This window comes from Alnus glutinosa, chromosome 9 (assembly GCF_958979055.1).
Source record: "Alnus glutinosa chromosome 9, dhAlnGlut1.1, whole genome shotgun sequence".
Lineage (NCBI taxonomy): Eukaryota > Viridiplantae > Streptophyta > Magnoliopsida > Fagales > Betulaceae > Alnus > Alnus glutinosa.
The window spans coordinates 10,289,636-10,317,253 of record NC_084894.1 but is presented as its reverse complement, the minus strand read 5'-3'; the positions used below and the strand labels follow the sequence as shown (position 1 = coordinate 10,317,253).

The following is a 27,618-nucleotide window of genomic DNA, read 5'->3' as shown; positions in this document are numbered from 1 at the left end:
ATTTTAAACTGTCGTCACTTGTCGTAATTTTAAGCTATTCTCTTCAAGTTTAAGGTTTCTGCTCATATATCAATTGAACTTGAAGGAGAGAATGATTCTGGCTTCGGCCTTCAATTTTGTAAAAGCAAAACCAAAAAGCATAGTCAATAGTAAGAGAATTGGCTATGCTCTAATATATTATTTGTCCATGCCTTAAAAATATGTGATGAATATGTAAAAACCCTAGTTCAAAAATTCAAACCCCAAACGAGCTCCAAACCAAGAAGCTATTCATTCAATTGCTCCATCTTTTACTTCTACACACCACTCACCTTTCCAGTCACTCTGTTCCAGAATTTAATAAACAAGCCACAGGCAAAACAGGAGGAGGTTCAACAGGCAATAAATGCCACAAAATTGGAAATAATGAACACCAAATTGCAAGACTTAATTAATTTGCCTATCCAAATATTCCATATCGTCTATCATCAACTACATAAATGATATCAACAAATACACTTTCACAGGGATTGGATGTAAATCCCCTTTGGAAAAACTTTCTACACTTGAAGCTAAAGAGATGTTGCAGAGGTTAATAAAAAACTTTCTGCAGTTGGCTATGCTACACTTATCCTCAGCACCTCCCCTAAGCTAATTATCTCCACTTTGTTCCATGCTGGAAACTCTATCAATGTAAATAATTTAATGCAAATACAAAAGAATGCTAATCTAGTGATACTTGTAAGATAAGATTGCCAAAAATGTTGAAGAAATCTTTGCTCCAATAGGGTTTCAATGATTTATAACTCTCATGTTATACTTCTACAATTCTTCTGTAGAAAAGAACATATGCCGCAGAAGACTTTATCTTCTCCATGCTGATGGGATAAACATGGCTATCATCTAATTCGTACCACTGGTCACCCCCTTGCTGCATCAGAACAAAAACAGTTAAAATACTCGCAAAGTGAAGCTTAAGCATAAGATGAAATCATTTTGCAACAAATTATATGAAAGGAAAAGTTAGCATTGCAATTTTATTTCACAAAGAATCTGCTATTATAATTAAGGGCAAGTTTGGTAGGCGGAAGGAATATACCCGGGAATAGAGTGGTTATTCCTATTGAATAACTATTCTTTTGTTTGGTTGCACACCATTCTTAAGAGTAATTATTCCCACGGGAATAATTATTCTCATGAGAAGAGGAATAGACTATGTTTTCCAAAAAAAACCACTTTTTTTTTTCTTTCAAACCCAATTTTTTTAAAAAAAAATAATAATAATAATTTGCTAAATGAATTGTGAGTGGCCAACCACCCCCAGAGCACCGCGGGGATCCACCATGAGAGGCTTCAGAGGTGATGCAACCACCCCAGGGTTCTGTTATGGGTGGCCAACCACCCCAAGGAATTCAAAAAATAAATAAATAAATCTTAGGTATTTTAGTAATTTCGGTTCAATTTCAGTGAAAGCATATGTGTTGTCACCGAACAAAAGAATATGAACGGTCATTACATTCCAACCTCTTGTATTCTCAGTAATAGTATTCATATTCCTAAAGGAACAACCATGTAGTATACCAAATGTGCCCTAAGTTAGCAGTTCAAGGCCATTAAGTCCAACTAGTGCCAGCAATGGAACATGGTTAAATGCAGCCCCATAAAGCCCTTTTGCCTCAGTAGTATATATCCTATTGAGTAAGCTATTCGTTAGGGGTGAAAATGCAGACGGATAATAACCACCCACATGTCCTATCCGCATATGCAGATAGCGGTTTTAGAGTATACGGATGAGGTTATTAACCGCATCCACATTCCCTTTATATATAATAATATATTTAATTAAATTTACTAAAATGAGATCATTTTGAATATGGTAAGTTTAAGGCCTTTAGGTAATGTTAGGTTTTTTCACTATCATCTCAAAATCATACCTCACTACATTTACTTTCTTTTTTCTTTTTTTTTCTTTTTCTTTGGGTAATCCAAATCTCGATTACTCTACATGACCCTCTACGGTTAATAATCGTGAATTATGTAACAAGTAAAATTTTAAGTTTATTTAAACTTGCATATAAATTTATATAGTAATCTAAAAAGCTCATTATCTCATATGCGGATAGCGGATAATAATCACATTTAATAACCGCAATAACTGTGCGAATGCAGATAGTAATCAAATGATGCAGATATTATCCGCATCCGCATTTTCACCCCTATGAATCATAGAAGTAATATAGTCAACTGTGACTAAATAAATAAACATTAATTGATTAAGTTGTTCATACAATTAAAGTTTGATGCTGATCATCCTTCTTCGTAATTATCAGATTATGCAAGCAGATCTGCAAGGACCTAAGCCTCTAACTCCAATGCTAAACACATAAGATATTTCTCTTTTCAAATTAAAGAAAATTTATAATATCTAAGCTACCCAACTATTGGATGCTCTCAAAATGAGTTTAATACCCTGAATAACATTCTAACAAGGGAAAAGCATTTCAAGGCATCCTGAATATCCTTGGTAATTAAACTAAAAAGTCATACCTAGTTTGGGGGAAAAAAAAAAACCAGTGACACTGGATTTAAAATGATTCAATAAGTTAAACAGTGACATATCAGATATACATGTAAGCTTTCTCATCCTAAAAGTATGCAGGTGCTCGTAGAAAAGGAATGAACTGAGTACTGAGTGAGGCAATTTTTCCCAGCACATCATCCCATCATTAAGTTTTTATAGGAGAAGGATTCTAAATATCTCGAGAGATCATGACAGGGCCCGTATGTATAGAACATATACCAAGGGCCCGTATATGTAGAACACCAATAATGTTAGTCCAGATAGGAATGTAAACCCTTTTTCTACAAGTTATGATATCTGTAAGGTATAATGGCAAGTTTCCTATCAAAAAATGCAAAAGATCAGCTATTGACAAGAAAAAACACTACTTACATGGACAAATGCGGTATAATGACCACCTCCCATGCTTCCATAGTGATTACTAAGTGCATAAAGCATGTAACTATTGCATGACTGACCATTTCTCTGGGCAATATAAGGTGACAGCTCAAAATTATCTATGGGAAAGTCGACATATGTCTCCAGCTTGTTCTTTGAGAACCGGCTATATGAGAACCTCTTCAAATGAATAACCAAAATCTCTGGCAGTCTCCAGAGATCTAACTTTTTAAGGGCTTGACAATGCTTTTTGCAGCTAGGACAGTACCTAACATTACACAGAAGAGAAATTGACATAAAAAAGAGTGCAATAACAAGCTGCAGTTCACACAAGGAAAGTAAGAAATGCTCAAGGTTGTAGAGGAAAATTCATATATGCAACCTAGCAGGAAAACATAAAGTATACTCGGGAAGATATCAACTCTGAAGTATTTTAGTCCCATCTATTTCAACAATTACAAAATAAGACTAGTAAAAATTGATGGACAATATTTCGGCAACAATTAGTGTCACAACTTGAAATGCAATTGACATAAGAAATAAAGGGCTTCTTAAATGTATATGGAAAAACTTCTATTATCTACTTTGTTCATTTGCAAACAAAGGTAGCAAGAGTACAAGTCAAAGTATCAAAAAGTAAGGAGGCCAATGAAAATGAGTTTTAACAAATTAGCGAATAGAAATGGCCAAGCACAGGCAGCTGGTAGAGATTGTTTCATTCAATTAGAAGAGTCATATACACAATCTCAAAGCAAAGCTCTTGATAATGATGACGATGATGAGATCTCTACTGTCAAATTATTAACTAAAACGTCCAGATTTTTAGACCGGACATGCCCGAATGCCCTTGATACTCTAGCAGAAAGCAAGCCAACATACCATGGAAATTACAAGTAAACTTGCAACAAACCAGAATATGTCCACCCTCCCACAAGTGTCAGACAAGCTATATAAAACGTAAAAGTATTTCTGAAGATTAATGATGTACACACTGACCACATGTCTTCTGGTCCAAGAGGTTCCTCCTGCAAGAATGCTTCTAGGCACTTGTAAAGAGAAACAGACTCTTGGGGTCTTTTTGCATAGAACCCAGACTTGAAAACCTCGGGTAATGAGCTAAGGCGGCGTGTATCATAATGATCACTCTGTGTTTCTGGCCAACATACAAGTACATGCAACCGCCTGGACACTCCCATCACTGCCACTGGCTCATTCATTACTAGCTTGGAGTGCTTGATGATTCCCTTCTCATCTGTTAAATAAAACTGCAGTTCAGCATCTGAGGCTAAGACAATCCCATTCACTTTGGAGGGGTCCACATCTCCAACTACAAAAGGACTTTTTGCACCCTCTATTCCTGTAACTTCTTCAGTTGTAGTGCCCTTGGAGATATCATAATCTTCTGTTGCATCTTCAGCAGGTATTCGGAATGGATTAAGCAATTTTAGATACAGATTGTAGATATCAGATCCATCAACAGATTCACAAAGCCTTGCTACAAGAGGAACTCCAAACGCCTTCCAACTTGAAATCAGTTTCCCATGGATGTAGTTCCTGACAATATGAAATTAAACAGAGTTTGGATTAATGGTGAACCATCCAAATCATTATCCTTATCAAAGAATGACTTGAAAATGTGATATTGAGGATGCAAGGAGATAACATGTTTGAGGAGCATTTTTATAGTTTATAAAGGAAATGCTAGGTGTATCAGATGAATCTACCCACTTTCCTCAGAGACCGATGTGAAATGGGGACATTGGAAATCATTCTAATCTCAAATTTAAAGACAGGTGACTTCAGCAGTTAAATTCACCCAGTACAAATAGCACACTCATAAAAATCTATTAGCATTTACATATAGTAGACAGGACATATTCCAATATGGCGATTCAGCTTCCACATATTCAAGTTGAGCAAAGGGCAGATGCAAGTCTAAAATTCGATCTCCAAAGAGACTTGATATTTTCTAAGGAATATGTTTCTTCTATTAACTTAACTTGAGGACCAAAAGAACAAATAAATAAATATGTAAATAAGCAATGTTGGGTCTTGTAACTCTACAATCAGCAACTATATTGCTCCTCCTTAAAAAAGATAACCGAGTACAGAAGCATAACAAGACTAATATTGTGTGTCTCTGTATATAGGATAAGACATGAAAGAACGAAGGTAGGACAGGGTTCAAAGGTGGTGTGTACCCAACCTATATCTTAAGTAAATTTATAAATAATGAAATTAAACAGCCGCGAGTACCATTTCAAGTACAAGTACTGTTAAAGCACTCGGACTCTTGTCAAAGAGTCCGAGCGCTAAAGGTCTCTTATATTCAACGGAAGAGATAACTTCTAAAGTTTGAATTGTAAACAAACCGGTTAGACTTAGACTAGAACTCTAACCAGTTATATTTGTTTAGATCAGAATAGGTTTAAATTAAGCCTATCCTTTAGTGTAATCCTATCTCTATGTAAACTCTCCTAGATAGAAACCTTCTCTATCTCAAACTCTTGTAATCAGGTTCTCTATATATGATCACGGTTGAAATACAATTCAGATAAATCTTATAAGTACACACTGTTCCACAAAGTTGAGAGTCACTACGTTTCCAGTTCAAGAATACAAGTCAAACATTATGAAGAAGACACAAAAGCCACATGTTTCCGGCCAAGAATGGTGAAGAACACTAACTCTTAAATTTGACTTCCAACATATAATCATACTGTTAAGATTAGTGAATTTCACAAGAGAGAGGCTCAGGATCTATATTTCTGGCTTTCATAATCCATTGATATATAGGAAGAAACACAATACTCTGGAATATGGACACCTTACCATAGGAAAACTCTTTTTTTTTTAATAAGTAATCAAAATATCATTAAAAGTGTAAGGAGCCTTCAAGTACAAAGTAAGTATATAAGAGAAAACACAGCTGTGAGCAAAAACCACAAGACAACTCATAGAGACATTTCATCACCTTATAGAATAGGGACACTTGTCATTTTCTTTCTAACACTCCCCTTAAAGCTTGAACTTATAGATTATATAAGCTTAGCTTGGAACAAATGAACTTTTATTGGCACAAAGACTTTGTACACACTCGTCTGCAGGTTGAAATACCATCAAATTGGTTGAAAAATACGAACCAGCCAAAAAACCACCGAATTGGTCAAACACAAGTTGAACCAGCAAAAAAACCATCAGAACCAGCCACAACACTGGACCGGCCGAAACATAACCCAAACTGGCCGAAAACAACGACGAACCAGCCAAAACATCACCAAACCGGCCTAAAACAAAGATGATTTGGCCGAACTGGTCAAAACTCGCCGGTAAACATCGAAACTGGCCAGAAACTCGCTGACAAACAACAAATCCGGCTGAAGCACGCCTGAAAATACAAACGCCAGTCGAAAGTCGGAGAAAAATACCAACACAGTCAAAAACTCGCCGGAAAACACAATCACCAGTTGAAAACTCATAGGAAAATACCAAATACCAATCGAAAATCGCCAGAAAGCACCAACTACAGTTGAAAACTTGCCGAAAAAACACTAACTGGTTGAAAACTCGCCGGAAAACACAAATACCGGTCCAAAAGTCACTGAAAAACAACTATACCGACAGGGTCGACTCAAACACGGTCAATCCGGTTCAGATATGTGCATGTAGGGTTGTCAATGAATTGAACTGTTCATAAAAAGCTCGAGCTCAACTAATATAAACTCGACTCAAGTTCGGTTTGTTTGTTAAACGAACCAAACTTGAACAAAAATTTATGATCGTTTATGAAATGAGCCGAACTCGTATAAACTCGGCTTGATCCGTATAAGCTCATATAAACTCGAATAAGTCCATTTTTTTATCGTATTGTTTTTAATTTTGTAGTGAGAACATCTTAAGTAGTTAAAAAGGTAAAAGAAGAATTCTATTTCTAATATGATAGACACAACTTGAATGCTTGTGATTGTGAATAATGATATAGATATGTGTGTATGTGTATACTGTAAAACATACATACAGACTTGAGATTGGATTGTTTAAAATTTTAGATAACGTTATTAGATAAAATATAGTTAGAGAATTTCATGATAAAAATTTAAATATAATTTCTTACAAATAAAAGGTTAGTGAAGTTAATTTTTATAAGTTCGTAGACTTGCATTGTTTGTTTCTATGCTTTGAAGAGATCTCAGGCTTGAGGATTAATCTAGCTAAATTTAGGTTGGTCCCTGTTGGAAATGTCAATAATGTTAAAGGCATGGCTAGCATTTTGGGTTACAGGGTCTTTTACTTATGAAATACCTAGGTATGCCGTCGGGAGCTTCATTTAAGGAGAAATCTATTTGACATGACGTTATTGAAAAGATAAAACGTCATTTGGCTAGATGGAAGAGGATGTATTTATCAAAGGATGGGAGGGTTACCTTGATTAAAAGAACTTTGTCTAATATGCCGACTTCATATCTCTTTTTCCCTTCCCAGTTCATGTTGTCAATCGCATAGAGAATTTGCAACCGGATTTTTTGTGGGGTGACATTGGTGAAGAGTTCAAATTCCACTTGGTTAGCTGGTCTAAAGTTTGTACACTGATCTCTAAAGGAGTTGGGGGTCCAAACTTTACTTCCGTTCAACTGAGATCTTTTGAAGACTTTGGCGCTATACTCATGAGAGAGAGGGCTTGTGGAGGATGGTTGTGAATTCTAAAGATGGCAGTTCATGTGATGGATGGTGTTCCTATGAGGTTTATGGGTCGTATGAAGTGGGGCTATGGAAAAATATCATGAGGGGCTGAAGGGAGTTTCCTAGTCATACTAGATTTGAGGTAGGTGATAGCTCCAAAATTAGATTCGCTTGACATGTGGTGTGGGGATCAAACCCTCAAGATAGCTTCTTTTTTTTATATAAGTAAATTTAGTCTTATTGAAAGCGTAAGGTGCCCTTGAGTACACTGGAAGTATACAACAGGAAATACCTAACTAGAAAAGGAAAAAGAAACAAGAAAATCAGCAAAGCTGATAGATAAAAGGGTACAAAAAAGCCATTGACCAAAGATACAGCGTATGGAGAAACGACTCTAACACCTCTTGAGAGCTCTCTAGGTTCTCAAAACACCAAAGGTTTCTTTCCCTCAAGATAGCTTTTTTAAACTTGTTCAGTATTGCTTGTTTCAAGGATGCTTTTGTGGCATATTATTTGAAGTTTTCTAGTGATTCTCATCAGTGAAATATTAGCTTTCTTAGAGTGACTCACGATTGGGAGGTGGATTTATTTATCTCGTTCTTCAATTTATTGTATTCCATCAAATTGAGATGGGATGGTAAAGATAAACTTTGTTGGGTACATTCCAAGATAGGGTCGTAACACAATAAAAGATAACTGTATATTAAAGAGATACAATAATTACAAAAATTATGAAAGTTACATTTTTAAGCCTAATTATATTACCTTTCCTAAAGCAATGAAATCCTATAATCAAAATCTCCTACGCACTATTTTGCATGCCTATACTTGCAAATAATATCAATGTAGCACGCATAATAATATCAAATTAAAAAGGAAATTGCATCATCAAAAACTAGAAACTACAAAGAGATTTTTTATGGGGAGGTTTGAATGAGGAGTTTAAATTCCATTTAGTTAAATGGTCGACAATTTGTTCTCTTGTGCAATTTGGTGGTTTTGGGGTGAGAAACTTTTTTTTGATAAGTAACGCGTAAGGCACCCCTAAGTACATAGGAAATATGTATAGAGACAACTCAGCTAGCCCACATAAATACCCAAGAAAATCCACAGGGAACTACAAACCCACAACTCCCAAAACCCACAAGAGACCCAAAATACAAAAGAAGCCCCCAACAAACACCATCAAATACCCAAAATACAATAGAAACCCCCCAACAAACACCCAAGATACAATAGAACCCCCTTAATACAATAAAACCCCCAAACAAGAAAACCCCCTAAGCCCAAGAAAACCCCTAAAACCCACACAACAAGCTTTGTTGGGTAAATGGATTATGCTACGGAGAGGGAGGCGTTATGGCATTTGGTTGTGGAAGTAAAATATGATAGGTTTTTTTTTAAGTAATCGAAATATCATTAAAAGCGTAAGGCCCAGGTATATAGGAAGTATACAAGAGAAGCCACCTAACTAAAAGGGGCAAAAAGATCAAGAAAATCATGAAGTGTGAAATTGTTGCCCCACCTAGCCACCTAACTAGGAGGGGCAAAATATGATAGTTTGAGCGATGGTTGGTGTTCTGATGAAGTATTAGGGCCTTTTGGTGTTGGGGTGTGGATACATATTAGGAGGGGTGGGGAATTTTCTCGAGATTTATCAAATATGAAGTGGGAGATGGATACAAGATTCTGTTATTGCATGATATTTGGTGTGGGGATCAGTCATTGAAGGAAGTTTTTTTGAAGTTATTTAGTATTGCTCATTGTAAGGAGGCGTGGGTTGTGGACAACATGCAGTTTTCTACTGGTGTTATTCAATGAAATGCATCTTCTGTTAGATTTGTACAGGATTGAGAGGTAGATTTGGTGCTTGCATTTTTTGGTGTTATATTTTCTTTCAGATGGAGACGAGGTAGTGAGGATTGTATTCAGTGGATTCCTTGAAAGATGAATAAGTTGAGGTGAGGTCGTTTTTTCAAGAGTTATCTACTACAAGGGGGTTCTTCTTTTCCTTGAATGAGTATTTGAGAAGTTAAAGTCCCTTTGAGAGTGAGTTTTTTTGTGCGGACAGCAGTTCTTGATAAGATTTTGACGTTGGATATCTAAGAAGAGAAGAGTGATAGTGGTGAAATGGTGTTGCATGTGTAAGAGGAGCGGAGAATCTATCTATCATCTTTTTTCTCTATTGTGAAGTGGTAAAACAATTATTGAGTGCGATCTTTACCCTCTTTGGAGTCCAATAGGTTATGCCTACAAGGGTGATAGAGCTGTTAGATTGTTGGCGAAGTCAAGTGGGTAGTCGTTCAGTTCTGGATGTGTGGAGAAGTGTCCCGTTGTGCTTAATGTGAAGTATATGGTGACAGCGGAATGCAAGATGTTTTGAAGATTGTTAGAAGACGAAGGAAGAGCACAAAAACATCTTAGTCAAATCGCTTTTTAATTGGACAAGGGCGTGTAATATGTTCTCTAAAAAAAATTCTGAATTTGTGGATTTTTGTTCTTCTTTTAGTATTTAAGGAGAATTCTTTGTGTATACTTCATGTGTGGTAAGGTTGCGCCCCTCTGCGCATATCAATGAATTGAATTATTTATCAAAAAATCTAGAAACAAATCTGACTTACTCCTCCATCCGCTGATGCATGAATACAACCAAAGGGACTTTCTCTGTATCTTTTGCTAATCGGTAGGCTACCAGTCGGTCATCATCTCTAATTAAGGATAATGAATCAGCTGGTTCCTCAAGATAACGGATAATCCGGTTGTTGTATATCTGTACAGAACTATAGAGGTCAGATATATATATATAAGTATATAGTCACCAACATAAACAGTAGTAACCAAACTAACATCAACACAAGCAAGAGTTCCCTTCCGGAATATTAAGACACTAAAATATACCTCAGCCACCAATAAAGTCTCATCAGACCCTAAAGAGCATGCAATTCCTAGAGCCTGGAGAAGATCATCACATTTCCCATATTTTGGCACAGTAATGGTATAAGGAGATGGCTCAGTATTGCCACTGGTATTCAAAACTGTTAACGTCATGGTCCGCATTGTTGTTGAAGGTAAAGGTAATGATAGGTACATGAATGGATCAAATGTTACAGAGACCTTTTTGCAAACGGGACAAACTAATGTTGATTTATATTGACCCTGAAACCAAAAGAAAAAAAAAATTATAATATTACCTATAAAATGCACAAGCCACATAATTTCAACTCTCAAATGAGAAAACATAAGACTACCATTCAGGTCTTCCAAAGGATTGGAATGAGATCAATTTAAGGAGATATAAAGATCTGTTCTTACAACAAATACTTCAAAACAAATCCAAGCAAATTTTCTGACAGTCGATGTAAAAAAAAAAAAATTAAAACAAATAACAAACCAGAATCACTTTGTAAAATTATTGATTTAAATATATAGAAAACCTACTTGGGTCGAATCACTAGATAATGGGTAGATAAACATGGTCTGATCAAGTTTTCCTACAATGCCTTCCATTAATTCAAGTCCTATGAGGATCAGGGTCACCAGATTTATGTGATTGGATAAAAGTCCATACACAAAATGCCCAAAAAAATTGACTAACCAAATGTTTTTTAAATTCAAGTTTTCAGTCTACAGTACCAACATGTTTCATGTCACATTCTATGCAAGATTTTAAACACTGTCTATGAAATAAATAAATTTCTTATACTCTTCTTATTTTCTTTTCATTTTTCATTTGCTAGTCACTCCCTAGGCTTCATCAGAGCCAAGCACATCTCAGTTCCCCCAAAAATCGTGCATACCCCAAGGATTTAATCCTTGGACCTGCCATGCTAGTAGAATGCTACTCAAACCACTGGGCGAGTTCATAATTCCCTACCAATAAAACTTTTAAAAACTCTAAGCAGAAGGTTTCAAAGTTACTAAAAAAATAGCTTGATTACCACCCAAGAACCTAAGGTTCATCATTGTGTGTATCATGCATATTAAATGAAGAATACATGCCAACAAAGAGTGGCAGGAGAAAGAGGGACAAGAAATTAATAAACGAAAGAGAGGAAGAGACTACTTGGCACACATCAACAATAATAGAGTCATTGCGAGCCAAATGATTCTGCCAATATTCATCAGCTACTTCTCCATCTGGTCGACCATCCCCATCCTTGGCTTCTACATAAGGCTTGCATTTTACACGATTGAGATCTTCATGGAGCCCATCCAACAAAAAAGCAAGGAGTTCCTATGACCAAAACAAGAATCATTATATCATTAGAAGATAAGCTGAGTATTACAACATGGTAAAAACACTACCAGAAGATAAAAGGGGAAAACCAAAAGCTATTTCTGACATATTAACTTCACTAACTTGGGAATCATGCTGATTATAGCCGCTAAATTGAGGAGCAAATCGAGATAGCTTTGACTTAAACAATCTTGGTGCCACTGGAGATGCTCCAGGAGCCCATAACTTCCTTAGCAAATCTCCAAAAGCTAAAGCAATCTCCCCCTAGTGAAGAAGTGCATACTTATTAATAGATTCAAACATTACAGCAGACACTGTTAAGAAAAATTAGGAACTTCTAATAGAAACATGCTTACACAAATCACGTTAATATCAGAAAAGGATGAATATTTTACTGTAGCAAAGGATAACATACATCCATGCCCAATGGGTTTTCATGATTTATTTCTCTACCATAATCTCCAAGAAAATAATCAACAAGCTTTGGCGTGTGGGCTAAGCACTGGAGAGAACTATTCATGAAACAAGTATTTCCAAGATTTTGCAATCCAGTCAATCCCAAAGAACCAGCTTCGCCTGAATTTGTACGCCTGAAATTAAAGTTCATATTGCCAATGCTACCATGCAATGAAGGGCTGGAAGATGAATTTGCCAGAGCAGGATTCTGTGAAATCTCATCTTTTTTTACATCCTTGCACTTCACATAATCTGACAACCCATAAACTTGCAACTCCAGTACAATCTGTATAGAAGCAAAACATTAGAGCCCATTGATCTATAAGACAAATTACATAGAATAAAGGCCAATAACTCAGAGGATCAGTTGTTGCAATCAAATTATACGCAAATGACAAATATGAAAATGCCCAGGAGTATTGAATTAACCTAAAAGCAAGAGTTGAATTAGTATTCTGGACGAACCATAGCCACTGCCAACTGAACTTCTCTATCAGGAAAAAAGACAAACTAAGCATCGCCAATTGATTAACCAAAACAAATTCTATGACACCCCAAAAAGTTAGTCTCACATCGGGTGGGTGAATTCCCACATTAAGTGGATAGATAATAAAAGTACCCAAGTGTTATGTCTCACATAAGTTTCTTACTAGGTAAAACTGGACTAATTTTTTTGAAGTAATAGCGCAGATATGGATAGATTTTTTTCTGGGTCGGGACATATAGTATCAGAGCAACCTAATAATACCGTGTAGCGCTTGGGCACTGCATCATGATGTGGACCCTAACAAAGGACATCAAGGATTTGAGTGGGGAAGATTGTCACACCCCAAAAGGTTAGCTCCACGTTGGGTGGGTAAATTGCCGACATTGAGTGAGTAGATTATAAATGTGTTTATAAGTATTAAGTCCTACATTAGTTCCTTACTCGGTGAGACTGGGTTTTGTAAACGAGTTTAGGAAGCTCCAATTGTAACTTGACTACTCCTTTTAAAGTGACAGTGCAGATGTGACTCCTTCATTCATGACAAGTTCTGTATGACAGATTAAGAAACCAAAAGAAGTTCCCAAAGAACTCTACTATAAAATTTTCTGGACTTTGGCCACAGAAATTTGAACAAATTTTACCCAATCCCAGACCAGACACCAACTTAATGAAGGGGACAAGTCATTGATTAAAATTTTGGGAAGCAATGTATGAACAGGGAGCAAGACATATGCACAGGGCCACAGACGCATGAAAACACACATACACATAAACGTATTGTATTGTTACTTCATAGAAAGTTTAGTTACTAAGGTATATATATGGCCTAGTGAAAGGGACAGCTTTCAACATGCTAAGAGTCACACTCCCAGGCCTGTTGATGCAACAATAAATTAGCTTTTCCGTGAGAGTAGAATGGACCCATTCAAGTCAACCTACTATATCACATAAAACTCAACGAATTTAAGCAAAGTAGTTATCCTAATAATCACTCCATACATGCATGCATGGAAGGCAAAAAGGCTCTAGTAACTTCTAAAAGATGATAATCTATCTGACATTCAGTTGTTTAATTTTCAGTCAAATTCTACTGCTCACTCCTCCAGACTATCACCCTATTTGTAATCCCCCTTTCGAACTTTTAACTTTCAGCAATCAAACCTTCAATTCAAAGAATTCGTTGTAATGTCCTCCCTTCGTCAAAATCAGGATTAATTTGGACAAAAATACAGTGGGTTGCACGTGATTCCTGCAATGTAAAATGACCAAAAAGACCGAGTCCTAGCTCCAAAATCCAAACAGGTTGAATGTAAAGGAAACCACCAACCTGACTAGCCAGAACTTTTTCTTCTTTACTTAGTCCAAAGCTGAAGTCTAAAAAGATCAAAGATCTCAAGGAAATGGGGTCCACGCCGAACAGATCAATCAGAACAATAGAATCCAATGGCATCCATCAAGATTGCCACAGCAAAGGCAATGAAGCACATGCGGACCCTAAGGGGTGTGTGACCATGCTCCTTATAGTATACTAGAAAGCCTTGGACCTAGACCCCGACAACCACTTGCAGTGCTCCAACCTTGACAAGCAACTTCTCCACCTCCAAAAGTCTATAAGATCCTCGACATCATGACCACCAACTCCCACGACACGTATGCCAATGTGTCACTTGCAACCTCACTTGGTAAGCCACAAGGTTCTCGAGCTCGACCTTCCTCAGTCCCACGTCAACTCCACCCTCCTCTGCATTGACATCATCATGAGCACTCCAACTACATCAATGGCTTCAGGAAGGCCATCAAGATTGTGGACTTCAAATCTGCTACAAAGTACGTCCAAACCTTCTTCCAAATAGATGCCAAAAGGACTCCAGAGTCGATCAGAGGGACTCCATGTTTGCCCCCAAGCACCAGCTAGAAGGAATTATTCTCTATAGCAAGATTCCTCAATTTCATCATCTTTCTCCATGCCCAGGAGCAGTCCCCCGAATTTTCATTTCCCAAAGGTTTTTGGTCTTGATAATATCGGAAGATAAAACCTCAGACAATCCAGCTTTTTCCCATATCTTATGGGCAATAGTATTCACAGCAGCATAATGTAATTTCGACCCCAAAAAATAACCAACCAAGGTGTTATTCCATTCTGAACAACCCTCAGCTGCACCTCTCTAGGGGGCGTGACCCACACCCTGCCCTCCACTTTTCCTGGTTTAATGAAATCAAGCTATCAAGCTTCAAGAGGTGTTGATGGGAGGGGAGATGTACATTGAGAGAGCAGTTGCTGATGTGAGATCCGAGGAGACTCAACTTGCTCCCCTTTACTAGGTTGGGAGCTGGGGGTCGATCTTATATTACTCATGGTCCTTCAGATTAGGTTCTTGCAGCTGAACATGAAGTAAGACTAAGCTCATGAGCTTATTTTCCTAGGTCGAAACAAGCTGATAGGATCCCCTTTTTTCGCCCCCATGTCGCCACATGGGGAGGACATGGGGACATAAAAAAGGAAAGAGAGGGATGGAGTTTCTCTCGCTTTTGGCATAGCAGGCCCCGACGGGAGGCTCGCTCAACGAGCTATTAGCAGTGGTAGGGCACACCCCTAATAATTGCGTAGTTGTGTCTAGGCTGGCTCTTTCAGTCGTAGATCAACGTGACAATATGAGGATCATACAGTTGCTCAAGCCAATTGGATTTCCACATTATGACTTGGTGAGCTAACAAAGAGTGTCTACTGGTGAACCCAAGGCAACTAGGGAATGAGAAAGCAGTTTGGTTTTGTGCAAAACCCTTTGCAATAACATTGACTCATCAATGGTGATATGCTAGAAATCCTCCAAACTTCATTTTCTTTTTTTTGTAAGTAATTTGACCTTACATTATTAGATAATACCTGATAATACGACTTAACATCAAATGTTTTCCTTTTAGATGGAATCCAACAAATTGTATCATCATTCATCACCTCCATATCTTACTCTTTGAGAATACAACTCAAAGAACCCATAAACCACCTCCACCTTCCAATCATGCACCGGTCTAGTAAATATAATATTCCAATAAATGTTTCCATTCTGGAGCTGCATATTATCCGCCACCCATGCATCCTTACCGCAAGCAATAGTGAATAATTCCGGAAATGAGACCTTCAACAATTGCTCCCCACACCAAACATCATGCCAAAACATAACACTAGATCTATCTCCTACCTCATATCTCACATATTTAGCAAAACCGTCCCACTCCCTCCTTACACATTTCCACACTCCCATACCATAGGACCCCCCCAACCTCCTTTAAACCAATCTCCCCTCATACTATCATATTTAATACCCACCACCTTTCTCCACAAAGCCTCTCTCTCCGTACCAAACCTCCACAACCACTTATCCAAAAGGGCTCACTTAAACTAAATCATATTTTTCACCCTTAAACCTCCTGAAGTTTGTAGAGTACATATAGTCGACCATCTCACCAGAAAGTCCCTATGGAGCTTTTCCAATCGATTGGCCACTCCTACCGAAATAGGGAAAAGGGACAAATAATTTTTATCATTGATAACTTATCTCCCTTTGATAAATAAAGCCTCTTCCATCCCGCCAACCTATGCTCCATCTTCTCAATAATGTCACTCCGAATGGTGGAAGCCTTATAGCGAGCACCCAAGAGAAGACCCAAATACTTCATCGGCAACGACGCCACACCACACCCAAAAATGCTAGCCAAACCCTCCACATCCCCCACATTGTCTACGAGAAAAATCTCTGACTTAGACACACCCCAGCTTTCTTTGGAATAAGAGAAACAAACGTAGCACTGAAATTCTTCTCGAATTTCCACGTCTATGGAACTCACGCCATAATGTCCTCTTTTACTACCTCCCAACATCTCTGGAAAAAAGCCATAGAAAATCCATCAAGTCATGGCACCTTATCTCCATTAAAGTTCCTCACCACCTCCAACACTTCAGTTTCCTCAAATTCTTTCCATCCAAGTTCTCTCCCCATCATCAATGGAAAGAAATGAAAGGTCATCCATCTTTGGTCACCACATATATTGTTCTGAATATAATTGTTTATAGAAGTTCACAATATATCCTATATTACTACTAACTCATCACTCATATTCTCATCAACCACTAAGGACTCAACCGAATTATTTCTCCTATGCAAAATTGCGAATGTTGTCTCCCTCTCTCAACCAAAGAGCCTTTGACTTTTGTCTCCAACTCACTTCTTGAAGATAAATACTCTTTTTTTTTTTTTGATAAGTACTTCTTGAAGATAAATACTCCGCTCCAATTCTTTAGAATAACCTTCTTTCTTAATTCTTTCATCTTCAGTTAATGATCTCTCCTCTGCAAGCAGATCCAGAGCACAAAGACTCTCCATTATCTCCCTCTTTCGCTTCCCTACATCACCAAAGACCTCCTCATTCCATTTCTTCAAACCAGCTTTCAACGCTTTCAATTTTTGTGCTAACGCATAACTAGATTTCCCCTCATAATTATATGATCCCACCACATCTTGACCATCTCTGCAAAACCTTATAATTGCAGCCACATATTTTCAAACTTAAAATACCTACTACCCCTACTCCCCACTCCCCACTCCACAATCTAACATCAACGGAAAATGATCATACAATAACCGAGGAAAACGTTTTTGAGTCATTTTGTGATGATGCTTCAAAAGATAATGACGAGGACAAAAAACAGTACAAGCAGAAGTGTTTAGAAGGAATACGGTGCCCTAGTGAAGGACCATTTCCTAAGAGGTCCCTATTGGGAATGAAGTATAGGGGGCCCAGAAACACTTGGCCTGACTTGATCACTAATGCATAGCGCAAATAAGAAAGCAAAAACCATAACCACAGTCATAATCAGAAAAGCCATGTGAGTTCTATTGCCCGCTTAGTGAATCTATTCAAGGACATAATCTTAGCAATCAAAGAGAACAACAAGATTCTACTCAGAATAGGAAAAGAACGAATAGATTCTGAGAGCTAGTTGAATTCCGTTGATCGAAGTTAGTTCAGTAGGCCACAAAAGAGTAGAGGTTTTACAACGGCGCCACAAGATATTACCATTTTGAGCAAGAATATTTGGTTATTTCTTAGAGTAAGTTGGTCATTTCAGAACTAAGACCTCTTTAGGAATAATTTTGGTAATTTCACGTGGCAAGTACGAACATGCAGCTCAAGTTTCGTATTTTGTGTCTAAATCAACTCCCCTCGATTTGACAGATGGGGGTCATTGCAACAAACTCTTCAAATTGGGAGGTCAATTGTCCAAATTTAAAGTTCAGTTGGGGGATTACATTGGAGTGGTAGTCTAGGAATCTACCAATAATATCAAGTCTAGAAATCTTACTCTCAACATTAGATTTGTCAATCACCCTTTTCGGAAAAACTCTTAAACCATAAAATGGAAGAGAGAGAGAGAAGATAATGAACTTTTTTTTCTTGATAAGTAAAGATAACGTACTATTTAACTAAGCCAAAGGATGACACAATAGGATGGGGACCCGAAACATCAGAGATAATAGGGCTGGCAAAAATGGGTTCACGTGTCGGGTTCGGGTCAACCCGTTTAATGCACCAACCCTAAAGGGTCAACCCTGACACGACTCGTTTAGCTAAACGGGTCAAACTCTTCGACCCTAACACGACCCATATAAATAACGGGTTGACCTTTTTATTAAACGGGTCATGTTGGGTTAACACAACCCATTTGACCCATTATATAATAAACTTTATAAAATATATATATATATATATATATATATATATATATATATATATATATTTGATAAGTAATTGCAATTTATAAAAATAAGCGCAGAGGGACGTAACCCTTATACACGGGAAGTATACAAGAGAACCCCTAAAAAAGACGAACGGAGAATAATTTTAAAAAGTCTACATAAGTAAAATCATTCAAGTTATGATGGGACGCTATCCAAATATATAACATATTAAGCAACCGCTTCCGTAGCTCCACCATAGATGTCTCTACATCTTCAAATAGCCGCGCATTCCACTCCCTCCAAATACACCACAATAAGCACAGAGGAACTAACCGCCAAGCTTCTTTAGCATGACCATACCCAATCGCCGCCCCCAACTATTCAACAACTCCAATACCGTTCGTAGCATAACCCACTCTACCCCAAATAAAATAAGAATGTAGCTCCAAAGATCCCGGGCGATTTCGCAGTGAAGCAATAAATGATCAATAGACTCCCCACTCTTCTTACACAAACAACACCACTTCATCACTATAACATTCCTCTTACGCAAGTTATCATGCGTCAATATTTTGTCCAAAGCTGCTGACCATACGAAGAAAGTCACCCTTGTTGGAGCCTTAACACGCCATATATTCTTCCAGGGAAAAGATGGGTCATCTTTCCTAATAAGTTCTTCATAGAAGGATCTCACCTCAAATAAATCTTTTTTTAGAGGGATTCCACACTAACCTGTCACCCTCTCCATGTCAAGCCGAAATGGAAAACAATTGATCGAAGAAAGAAAGGACCATATCCATCTCCCAATCCTAGATTTGTCGCATAAAAAGAACATTCCACTGAATAACACCATTATGAATAGCCAAATTATCCACCACCATCGCATCTTTGTTCCTCGCAATACTAAAAAGAGCTGGAAAGCATTGCTTCAAGGATCTATCCCCACACCACCAATCATGCCAAAAACTAATATGTGATCCATTCCCCACCTCAAAACGAACAAAATTGCGAAACTTCTCCCACCCCCTCCTAATATGTTTCCACACACCCACTCCAAATATATATATACTGTTTGAATAATCATAGGTTGTTGAACCTAAAATTTTGCACTTTATCCCAAAATTGATCGTTTCCTCTCTCGCTTCTCATCCGTTTTCTTTGTTGCGGTGGCGCGTGCAGGCGCGTACCGCCTGGGGTTCTACCTTAGCCTTCGGTCTCTCTGTCATTCTCTCTTAAATCTCTCGGTGGTTGCTGGGTGGTGAGTTTTTTTTTCCGTTTGTTTGGAAGGGATGTCTTCCCTGTAGGGGTGTCGGCTTCAGCCTTATGGAGAGCCGGTTCTATGTGGAGGCAAAGTCCTTCCGGTTCTCGGTGGAAGCAGGGTCTGCCGAGCTTCAGGTGGAGGAAAAGAGAAAAGGGTTTTCAGGTTATGCTGTTCTCGGGTTGAGTTGCACTGCTTGGTTACTGTCGAGGGTGGAAGAAGTCTTGGGTAATGCTGGGATCGAGGATTTCGTCAAATCCTTTAGGGAGGGATCAAAGGCGACCATCACTCGAAGAGGTGAAAACAGGTCTGGGCGGTTCTTGGAGGTGGCAGTTTTCGACGGAGGTCGGAGAGGGCGCATCCTTTTTCCTGAAGGTCGGGACGGGAGAGGGTGGAGCCGTGTTTCTGGGGAGCTGAGCAAAATGTTGGATTTTCTGGAAAACATGTGTGGGCCTTCGTCTTCTGGCAGTTGTTCTTCTTCTGGTGTTTTGCCGTCGGGCCGTAAATTGGGGATAGGTTCAGGACGTCCGTCGTTTGCGGCGGTGGTGAGTTCAGCAGCTACCGTCTCAGGAACTAGAGTTGAAACAAAGATGATTGGTGATTGGCCTCTGCCAGTCGGGTGCGACGTGGAGAAGACGCAGCTGCGGGGTATGGAGATGGGGGCGGTCTGTCAGGTGAGTGATTGCTCCGTTCTGGAGGAGCAACCGGTCGGCGTCTCGGGTTTGAACCTTCGTGCAGAAGACCAGTCCAAGTATCGAGGTTGTGTCTGTAGGCAGGCTGGCGTGTCCAGGAATTCAGCCGTTGAGGGTGACGTTTCTCTGCAAGGGGAGGGACTGGTTGGAGTGTTCGAGAAGGTGTTTGAAATCCTGGGCCAGTTCTCCAAGGCGCTGGTTTGGGCCTGTGGCTTGCCGAAAAAGCTGGGCTATAAGTCTTCTCTTGGGCTTAAACGTAGGGTGGGTTTTGTGGCGGGTCGGGTGCTTAAGAGGGTAAAGTCTGTTGGTAAAGGGTTTCGGGCTGGGGCAAAGTTTAAGCCCAATGCCAATTCGGACGATGTTTCGGGCCATAAGCTGTCGTCGGCTGATGGTGCAATATCGGGGCAGGGCTCGGGTCAGGGGTGTCTTCAGCGTCCGATGGAGTTCCATGGGAGCGCCCTTCGGCCGGACGTGACGTCGGCGGCAGATCCTGGGGTGGATATAGTTCTGTCTCTTTCTGGGGCTAGATCCAATGATCGGGTGCTCGTTCCTGTGGTCGAGTCAGTCAGTGAGGGTGCCGTCCCTTCCTCTCTTCCGGTGCTGATGTTGCGTCCGCCGGTGTTTCTGAGTGTTATTCCTTCTGGGGTGCGGCCTTCTTTAGTTTCAAGTTCTTCCGAATCAGGGCTCATCCTTCGGCAGGCAGGGGTTCTTCTGTCAGCTAGGGTGAGGTCGGGCGTTGAGGTTTTTCAGTTTGGGGAGATTGGTGACTTGTCTGTCGGTGCTGGGCGTGATCTCGTCAGCGTTGCTCTTAGTGCGCCTTCTGGTAATTCTTTGTATCGAACATCGTCTCTCCGTCGGCAGGCAGGGATGCTTGCGGATGTCCCTGCCTTGGGAAGGAGTTTTGGTAGGGTTAATCTCTTGGGTCTTCCTGGGGTTTCGGTTTCCTTTCCCTGTGGTCAGTGGGTTTTGTTTCCTCATTGGCCAAGACCGGTCCCCTTTGTGGTTGGGCACCCCCAGTTAACTGGTTTATCGTCTAGGGTCGTTGAGGTGGGGGAATCTTCAAAGGGGGTTGATCCAAAAGGAAGTGTTGTTGGGTGCCCCCTGGTTCCTGGTTTGCCGTCTGGAATCGTTGAGGTGGGGGATTCTTCTAAAGGGGTTGTTCCAAAGGATAGTGTTGTTGTTTACTCCAGGGTTGTGGAAGAGAGCAAGTCGTGTTTTCGCACGATGGGGGTTTTGTTCGTGGGATCTGATCAGAAGAGATTTATAGATTTTTTGGCTTTGATCGAGGATGAGCGCTTTGACTTTGAATCCCCTCCTAAGAAGGATAAGGAGATTAAAAGGAAAAAGGGGAAAAGAGAGGTCAAGAATCTAGAATGTTCTATCAATTTCGATGCTAGGGGAATGGGTTCTAGTCGGGACAGGGGCAAGAAGATGGGGGTTTGATGTAATTTTCTTTTTTTGGGTTTTTCGGGTGTTTCCTTTTCTTTTCTCTTCTTTTTTTTTTTTTTTTTTTGTGTCCTTTTTGTATACTCCATGTATGCTTAGGGGCGCCTTTTACGCTTTTTAATAATATTCTGTTTATTACCTATCAAAAAAAATAATCATATAAAGAATAGAATCCAATTCTTTTTAGTATTTAGTTCAAGTTCTAACTGATTCAAAGAAAGAGTTGTTTTGTTGGGTCAAACGGGTCAATCTATTATTGACCCGTTTATTAAACGGGTCAACCCGTTTATAACCCAAACCCATTTAAGCTTCACCCTAACCCCTTAACTTTGTGTCGAGTTCACAAGTTTTATCAAAAATTGCCAGCCCCTAAGAGATAATAATGGCAAACAAAATATTTAAAGAAAAAGTTCTATTTCTTTAGAAATCACGATAAAAATATTTGGAAAAAAAAAATACACACATACTTAATATGAACATTCTACATATAAAAGAAATGACCAAAAATATTTAGTTCATATATCTAATATACTCAATTAGGTCACACGAAAGTCATTTCAACCCAACTGCTTAAATGGGTAATGATCAATTTTAACCAATAGAATTTTACAAATATCAATCACAGTTTGCTTGAAAACTCTATGACAGGTTCCCAAATGCAGAGAATATAACACAGCTAATGTGCATTTTCAAATATACAACGGGGTGCTGTATAAATACAGAGTAGTGTCAAAGATGCAAAAACTTTCTGTGCATAATAAATAAACTAAACAAAAATGTAATCAAACAGAAGTACAACTTACATCATGATCTGACTGCCGTTGACAATCTTTGAGAAACTTATTTTTTTCATTCGTAAAAAACAGGGTTGTCTGCCCAGAAAAGTCCCAGATGCGTAACTGTACAATAAAAGAAGTTAGGAAGCCATTCACTTCTTCTTTAAACAGTATAGCTCCAAATAAAATAATTGATTACCAGCTCAGACTCTATACTGAAGATTTTGCAGGCTCTTTTGAAGAGCTCCCCTGCATTCTCCTAAGACAAAAGAACAGTGTATTAAGGTATGAAAAATGTAGAAAGCCCTCAACAGGCAAGATAGCCTAATTATTCAGAAACATGGCAGCATCATACTTAGAATATATGCATAGGCCATGGTACGAAAAAGGATGAATTACAGAAAATTATAAAGGGTCATTACCCAGTGCTGGTCTGAATTATAATATCCTAAAAATATTTTCAAAACTATTTGAATGTCTAAAACATCACAACAGCAGCCCACCCTTAAGTCCTAACTTATCACGAATTTCAGACTGCATAGAGCTGGATCTCCACTTCTCCCCAGGTAGATATATACATATATGCAACCCCAAGGCCACCCACCATTTACAATCTGAGCCAAGCACTGGAATACATAGAGCTGTAACACTCCAAAGCTAATGATGAATCAATAATGTCTGATGCACTCAACTTGGATGTTCCACAACTACTAAATGTTCCAATTTCTGATTAAACACATTCAATTATGAAGAAAAAAAGTCAATGTGTTATGTCTACCAGCATTTCACCAAAAGCCACACAGCCATTTAAATTTGATTACCTTGGAAGTTATGAGTGATTGGATATTCGCTCCGAATTGAAGTAGCCTAAATCCAACCAATCCACATCCAAGTGGCAAGTCAAATTTTTGAAATTAAAGAAATAGTGGGTAGATGCAAGGCTTTACAGAGTAACTTTGGGGAAGACCCTTACTAACGACTGATATTTAGTTCATTCAAGTCTAGGAAATGCTAGTGCTCCTATATTTAAAAATAATAAAAAAAAATAAATAAAAAAAGAGCGAGGTAATTAGATTGACGTCAGTGGTATGGAACAAAGAAAACAAATACTAGCTTTCCAGTTGAAGCCAAACCTAAAGGACCAACCTCTACCTTTTACAAATGTCTCTTTATTAAAATGGAAAGAAAAAAAGCTGCATATATTAGCTGTCTAGTAAAGATCAGTGGAGGGGAGGGTCATTTTTAGCAAAAAGCTAATTAGAGGAAAAATAACCAAAAATTGAAGTTATACCCATGAAGAAGTGGCATCGTAGCAGTAATTTGCTTTTATTACAGCATTTTACATGCACTCTCTTTCTTGTGTTAAGAATAACGAACAAGCTCAGTCATTACACAGGATTAGTTTGGAGCATTGAACCGAAACGATGCATTTTACAGTATAACCTCCACTTCTAGATTAAATTAAATAAAACCAATACCCATTTTATCATTGGCATACATGCATTTACTACCTCAATTACCTTGATGCACAAACTCAAACAAATACAAATATTTACACTAAATATAGAATTAGCAAACTAGAATAACACATAACATACCCATACAATGTAATATCCATAATTTGATGAGAAATTACTAAAATACAGATGTCGTTATTCAGCTAACATCATTAATAAAGAATATTTCAGAAGACTATTGCATTCTCAACTCATACATCAAGTAACATAGTTTTTCATTTTAAAAAAAAACGCCAACTAATATATGTTTTGGTTCCAGGAAATGAGTGTTGTTTGAGAGAGAGAGAGAGAGAGAGAGAGAGAGAGAGAGAGAGAGGTATAAAATGAAGGATGGCGATTCCTGCAAACAGGAAGGAAAAAATTCTAAGAGATCACCCGAGATATCAGAGTCCACCACCAAAGGAAATATTTCAAAAGCATTATTGAGCAAAATGCAAAGCTACAGGTCTTTGTACAGAAAAGAATCTTTGTGATATTATAACTAATAATATGAACCTTGCTTGAATAATAATTTTGTTCAGAAAATAATAACATAGCTCATGTATCATTTAATGCTTTTTAAGCCTAATAAATCTATTGACTTGAACTATCCAATCTTAATTGTTTATTGGAACAGATTTATGCACACACTAAAAGATAGTTATAGTAAGCAAGCTCAAGTATCCATAAAGAGTCACATGAAATTGACTGCTTAGTCAATAGGTATTGATGTTCCATACCTTAGAGAATCAAACATGGAAAGAGTGGTCTAATTGAGTAAACTAACCTTTTTACATATTCTCACTCCTAATGAATTCATTTCCCGCAGAACCGAAAGTCGTAGTTTTAGAGGATAGACATCTGAAATATCATCTTCCACCGCTGAAAAGCTCTTACCATTTTTTGTTGCAACTTTAGAATCACTATGCCTACAGAGTAAGCACAACAAACTAGCATTAAGATGCTAAGTAGCTTTAGTTACAAGAGACAAAAAAAATTATGTTCCTTGAGTCGCATCTTAAGGCATACATATCACATAATTGTAGAACTTTAGAATAAAATCATCATATTGATTCATTAACGAAAACCGCAAAATCTGAGGCTCGACAGACAATTTGTTTAATCAATCGAATGAAATTTTAACTCACCTTCAACTATCATTATGATCAAGTACCACAAATAAAGGATGGAAAAAAGTATCAACCCATAAGACAAAAATTTATTTGTTTAATCAAATAAAGTAAGACCACATGACCTTTTGAAAGCATAGGGTCAGGTCATATGTCATTAGATATAGATAAAGATAGATGAGATGGGTGAATCCTACTCAAGAAGTTTTCCATTCTGAAACAGATATCAGTCCTGGTCCCCCTCTTTTTTGGAAGCTTTTTGTAGCCCTGTGAGGTGCTAGATTTCCTCAGGATATAACCCTTGCTCGAGTAGGCCTCCAAGGAGAATTATTCGGAATGACTAAATTTTAGTCAAAACAGTATCAGATACTTATTTAACATGGAAGTCACACTTGAGGGTATTAAGACATTAACAACAGGTTTCCCGAAAATGTACATTCAGCTTAATCTGATCACAGGGTATGAAAGTTTTGAGTAGGGTAGAAGATCCCCCAACATCTATCATGCCTAGGTAGTTGAAAGATAATGTAGCCTAATTTCTTGTCAGGGGGAACGATGAGAGAATTAAGAACATCATTGTTGATAATATAAATCATCGTTATTCTTTCACAAACTTCCAAATAAAAAACCAGCAATTGTCAAATGAAGGGAAAGTATAACAGGTTATCAAAAGCATGAAACCTACTGCAAAATGCAGCTCAGTTGCCAAAATAAAGAAGACCCCTAACATGCAAGGAAAATCTTATAGCTAACTGTGTTCTTTAAGAGTAATATCAACGGCACAAGTGGCATCAAACACATCTGTCCAATGCATGTTCATATTCAAAACCTCAAATAATTCCAGATACATCAAAATATTTGACACAACACCGAACAACTATTACCGTGTCTTCTAAGATTAACAATGGTTTGATCAAATACTTGAAATTTCAGCTCCCAATCTAGAAATAGACATAATCGTGTGTTGTATAGCATATTTATAATGAAAAACGGTGGTCAACGTGCAAAACAGTAATACTCCTTCCAAATAAAAAATACAGATAAGGGAAATCAATGGCAATTATGATAGACATTTATTTAGTCTTCCATATAAAACATTTAGCAGTTGATTAAAACATAAAAACAATCGATCCTTACACAGTATCAAAAGCATGAAGCCTCCAACATAGTGTACCTCAGACAAGCATTTACACGCCAGAAACACTATCAAGTGAGCTACTTAAATTATTCAAAAAAAAGTGCATCTACACCACAAGTGGCATCAAACACACTAGCATGCGCACGCATTCTTATCAAAACCTCATTTCACTTCAGAAATATCTTTCAATTATCAATTATAAAAAGAAATTTACATCACAAAAATTGCTAAAACCAATCTCGACCACTCACCATCTGAGTGCCTGCACCCACATTTCGCCAGGTACCAAGGCATAGTCCCGTCCGGAGACACCTACTTCACCATTTTCCCTCTGCACTGAATCCTCCTCTCTTCTCAGATTGAAAACAAGATCCAAGCTGAATATGTTGTTGATGAGCTTCATAGGACCCGCATATGAGGAACCCGGCGAAGCCGAGTACACAACCGCTTTCTTCGAACCCGAATCCCCTGACATTGAATCTTGTGCATCCTTCCACCACCTGAAAAACCCCAATTCACATATCAAAAACCCAATTCACACATCAAAAACCCAATTCACACACTCTAACACGCACTCTTCTAAGACTCAATTACTTTCCACCAATGCAGGCACACCCAGATCACAAGAATTTGAAAACAAAGCATGAAAATAAAAAAACTCTGTTTGGTTGCCGAGAAACTTAGGGAGGAAAGAGAACACGAAACTGGAATAAAACACAGCCGAATTCAGAACCAACTAGTTCCCAACATTTCGAGTCACAGCCCCGTCCGTTTTCTTTTCTCTTACTGCGTTTCCCGGCAACCAAACACGCCATATTGAGGAATCAGAATGACCCAGTTGGAGTTTCGGTTTAGATTCGTGAATGGTGGGGAAGAAAGTACAGAATTGAAAGGGGCTGAGAGTGAATCTGGAGAGGAAGAATCGAGACCTGTACGGGACGAAGTAGAGTCGCTGGTCGTTGTCCGAATCAGGTCGCTGAGTGGAATCGGAGAGATCTTCGGGGAGACCGTCCATTGCAGAGAGAGAAGCAGAGGTTTAGAAATGGATTTGGAAAATGCAGATCATTTCAAAGAGAGAGAGAATGGCTGATTTGCAGAGAGAAACTAGTGGAGCTTTTCTGTGAAGAATTCAAGGAGGGAAAAATG

At 38.4% G+C, this 27,618-nt stretch overlaps 1 protein-coding gene across 3 annotated transcripts; it reads right to left on the bottom strand.

The window, feature by feature from the left end:
• Positions 1-406: 406 nt before the first annotated feature.
• On the bottom strand, positions 407-27,618 carry LOC133877586 (ubiquitin carboxyl-terminal hydrolase 8). Of its 3 annotated transcripts, none has more exons than XM_062315956.1 (13): positions 27,402-27,618; positions 26,724-26,972; positions 24,992-25,133; positions 22,908-22,967; positions 22,736-22,831; positions 12,271-12,597; positions 11,979-12,119; positions 11,682-11,852; positions 10,517-10,774; positions 10,240-10,388; positions 3,935-4,492; positions 2,933-3,206; positions 407-910 (listed from the first exon to the last, which is right to left on the bottom strand). In XM_062315956.1, the coding sequence occupies exons 1-13, from the start codon at positions 27,485-27,487 to the stop codon at positions 794-796; spliced, it is 2,628 nt and encodes an 875-aa protein (XP_062171940.1). In that variant the 5' UTR covers positions 27,488-27,618; the 3' UTR covers positions 407-793. The 3 variants fall into 3 exon arrangements, with proteins under 3 accessions (XP_062171940.1, XP_062171939.1, XP_062171938.1); XM_062315955.1 differs by lacking the exon at positions 27,402-27,618 and adding an exon at positions 27,178-27,353 and having other exon boundaries at positions 11,691-11,852; XM_062315954.1 differs by lacking the exon at positions 27,402-27,618 and adding an exon at positions 27,178-27,352.

What these genes read in the sequence shown, in the direction of transcription:
- LOC133877586 (XM_062315954.1), bottom strand. Translation starts at nt 27,287, where the DNA reads ATGGCGTGTTTGGTTGCCGGGAAACGCAGTAAGAGAAAAGAAAACGGA. An exon ending in TTCGGCTGTGTTTTATTCCA is followed by an intron (nt 26,973 to 27,177) that starts GTTTCGTGTTCT and finishes GGGGTTTTTCAG; the next exon opens with GTGGTGGAAGGATGCACAAG. An exon ending in AGACTTTATTGGTGGCTGAG is followed by an intron (nt 10,389 to 10,516) that starts GTATATTTTAGT and finishes AGTTCTGTACAG; the next exon opens with ATATACAACAACCGGATTAT.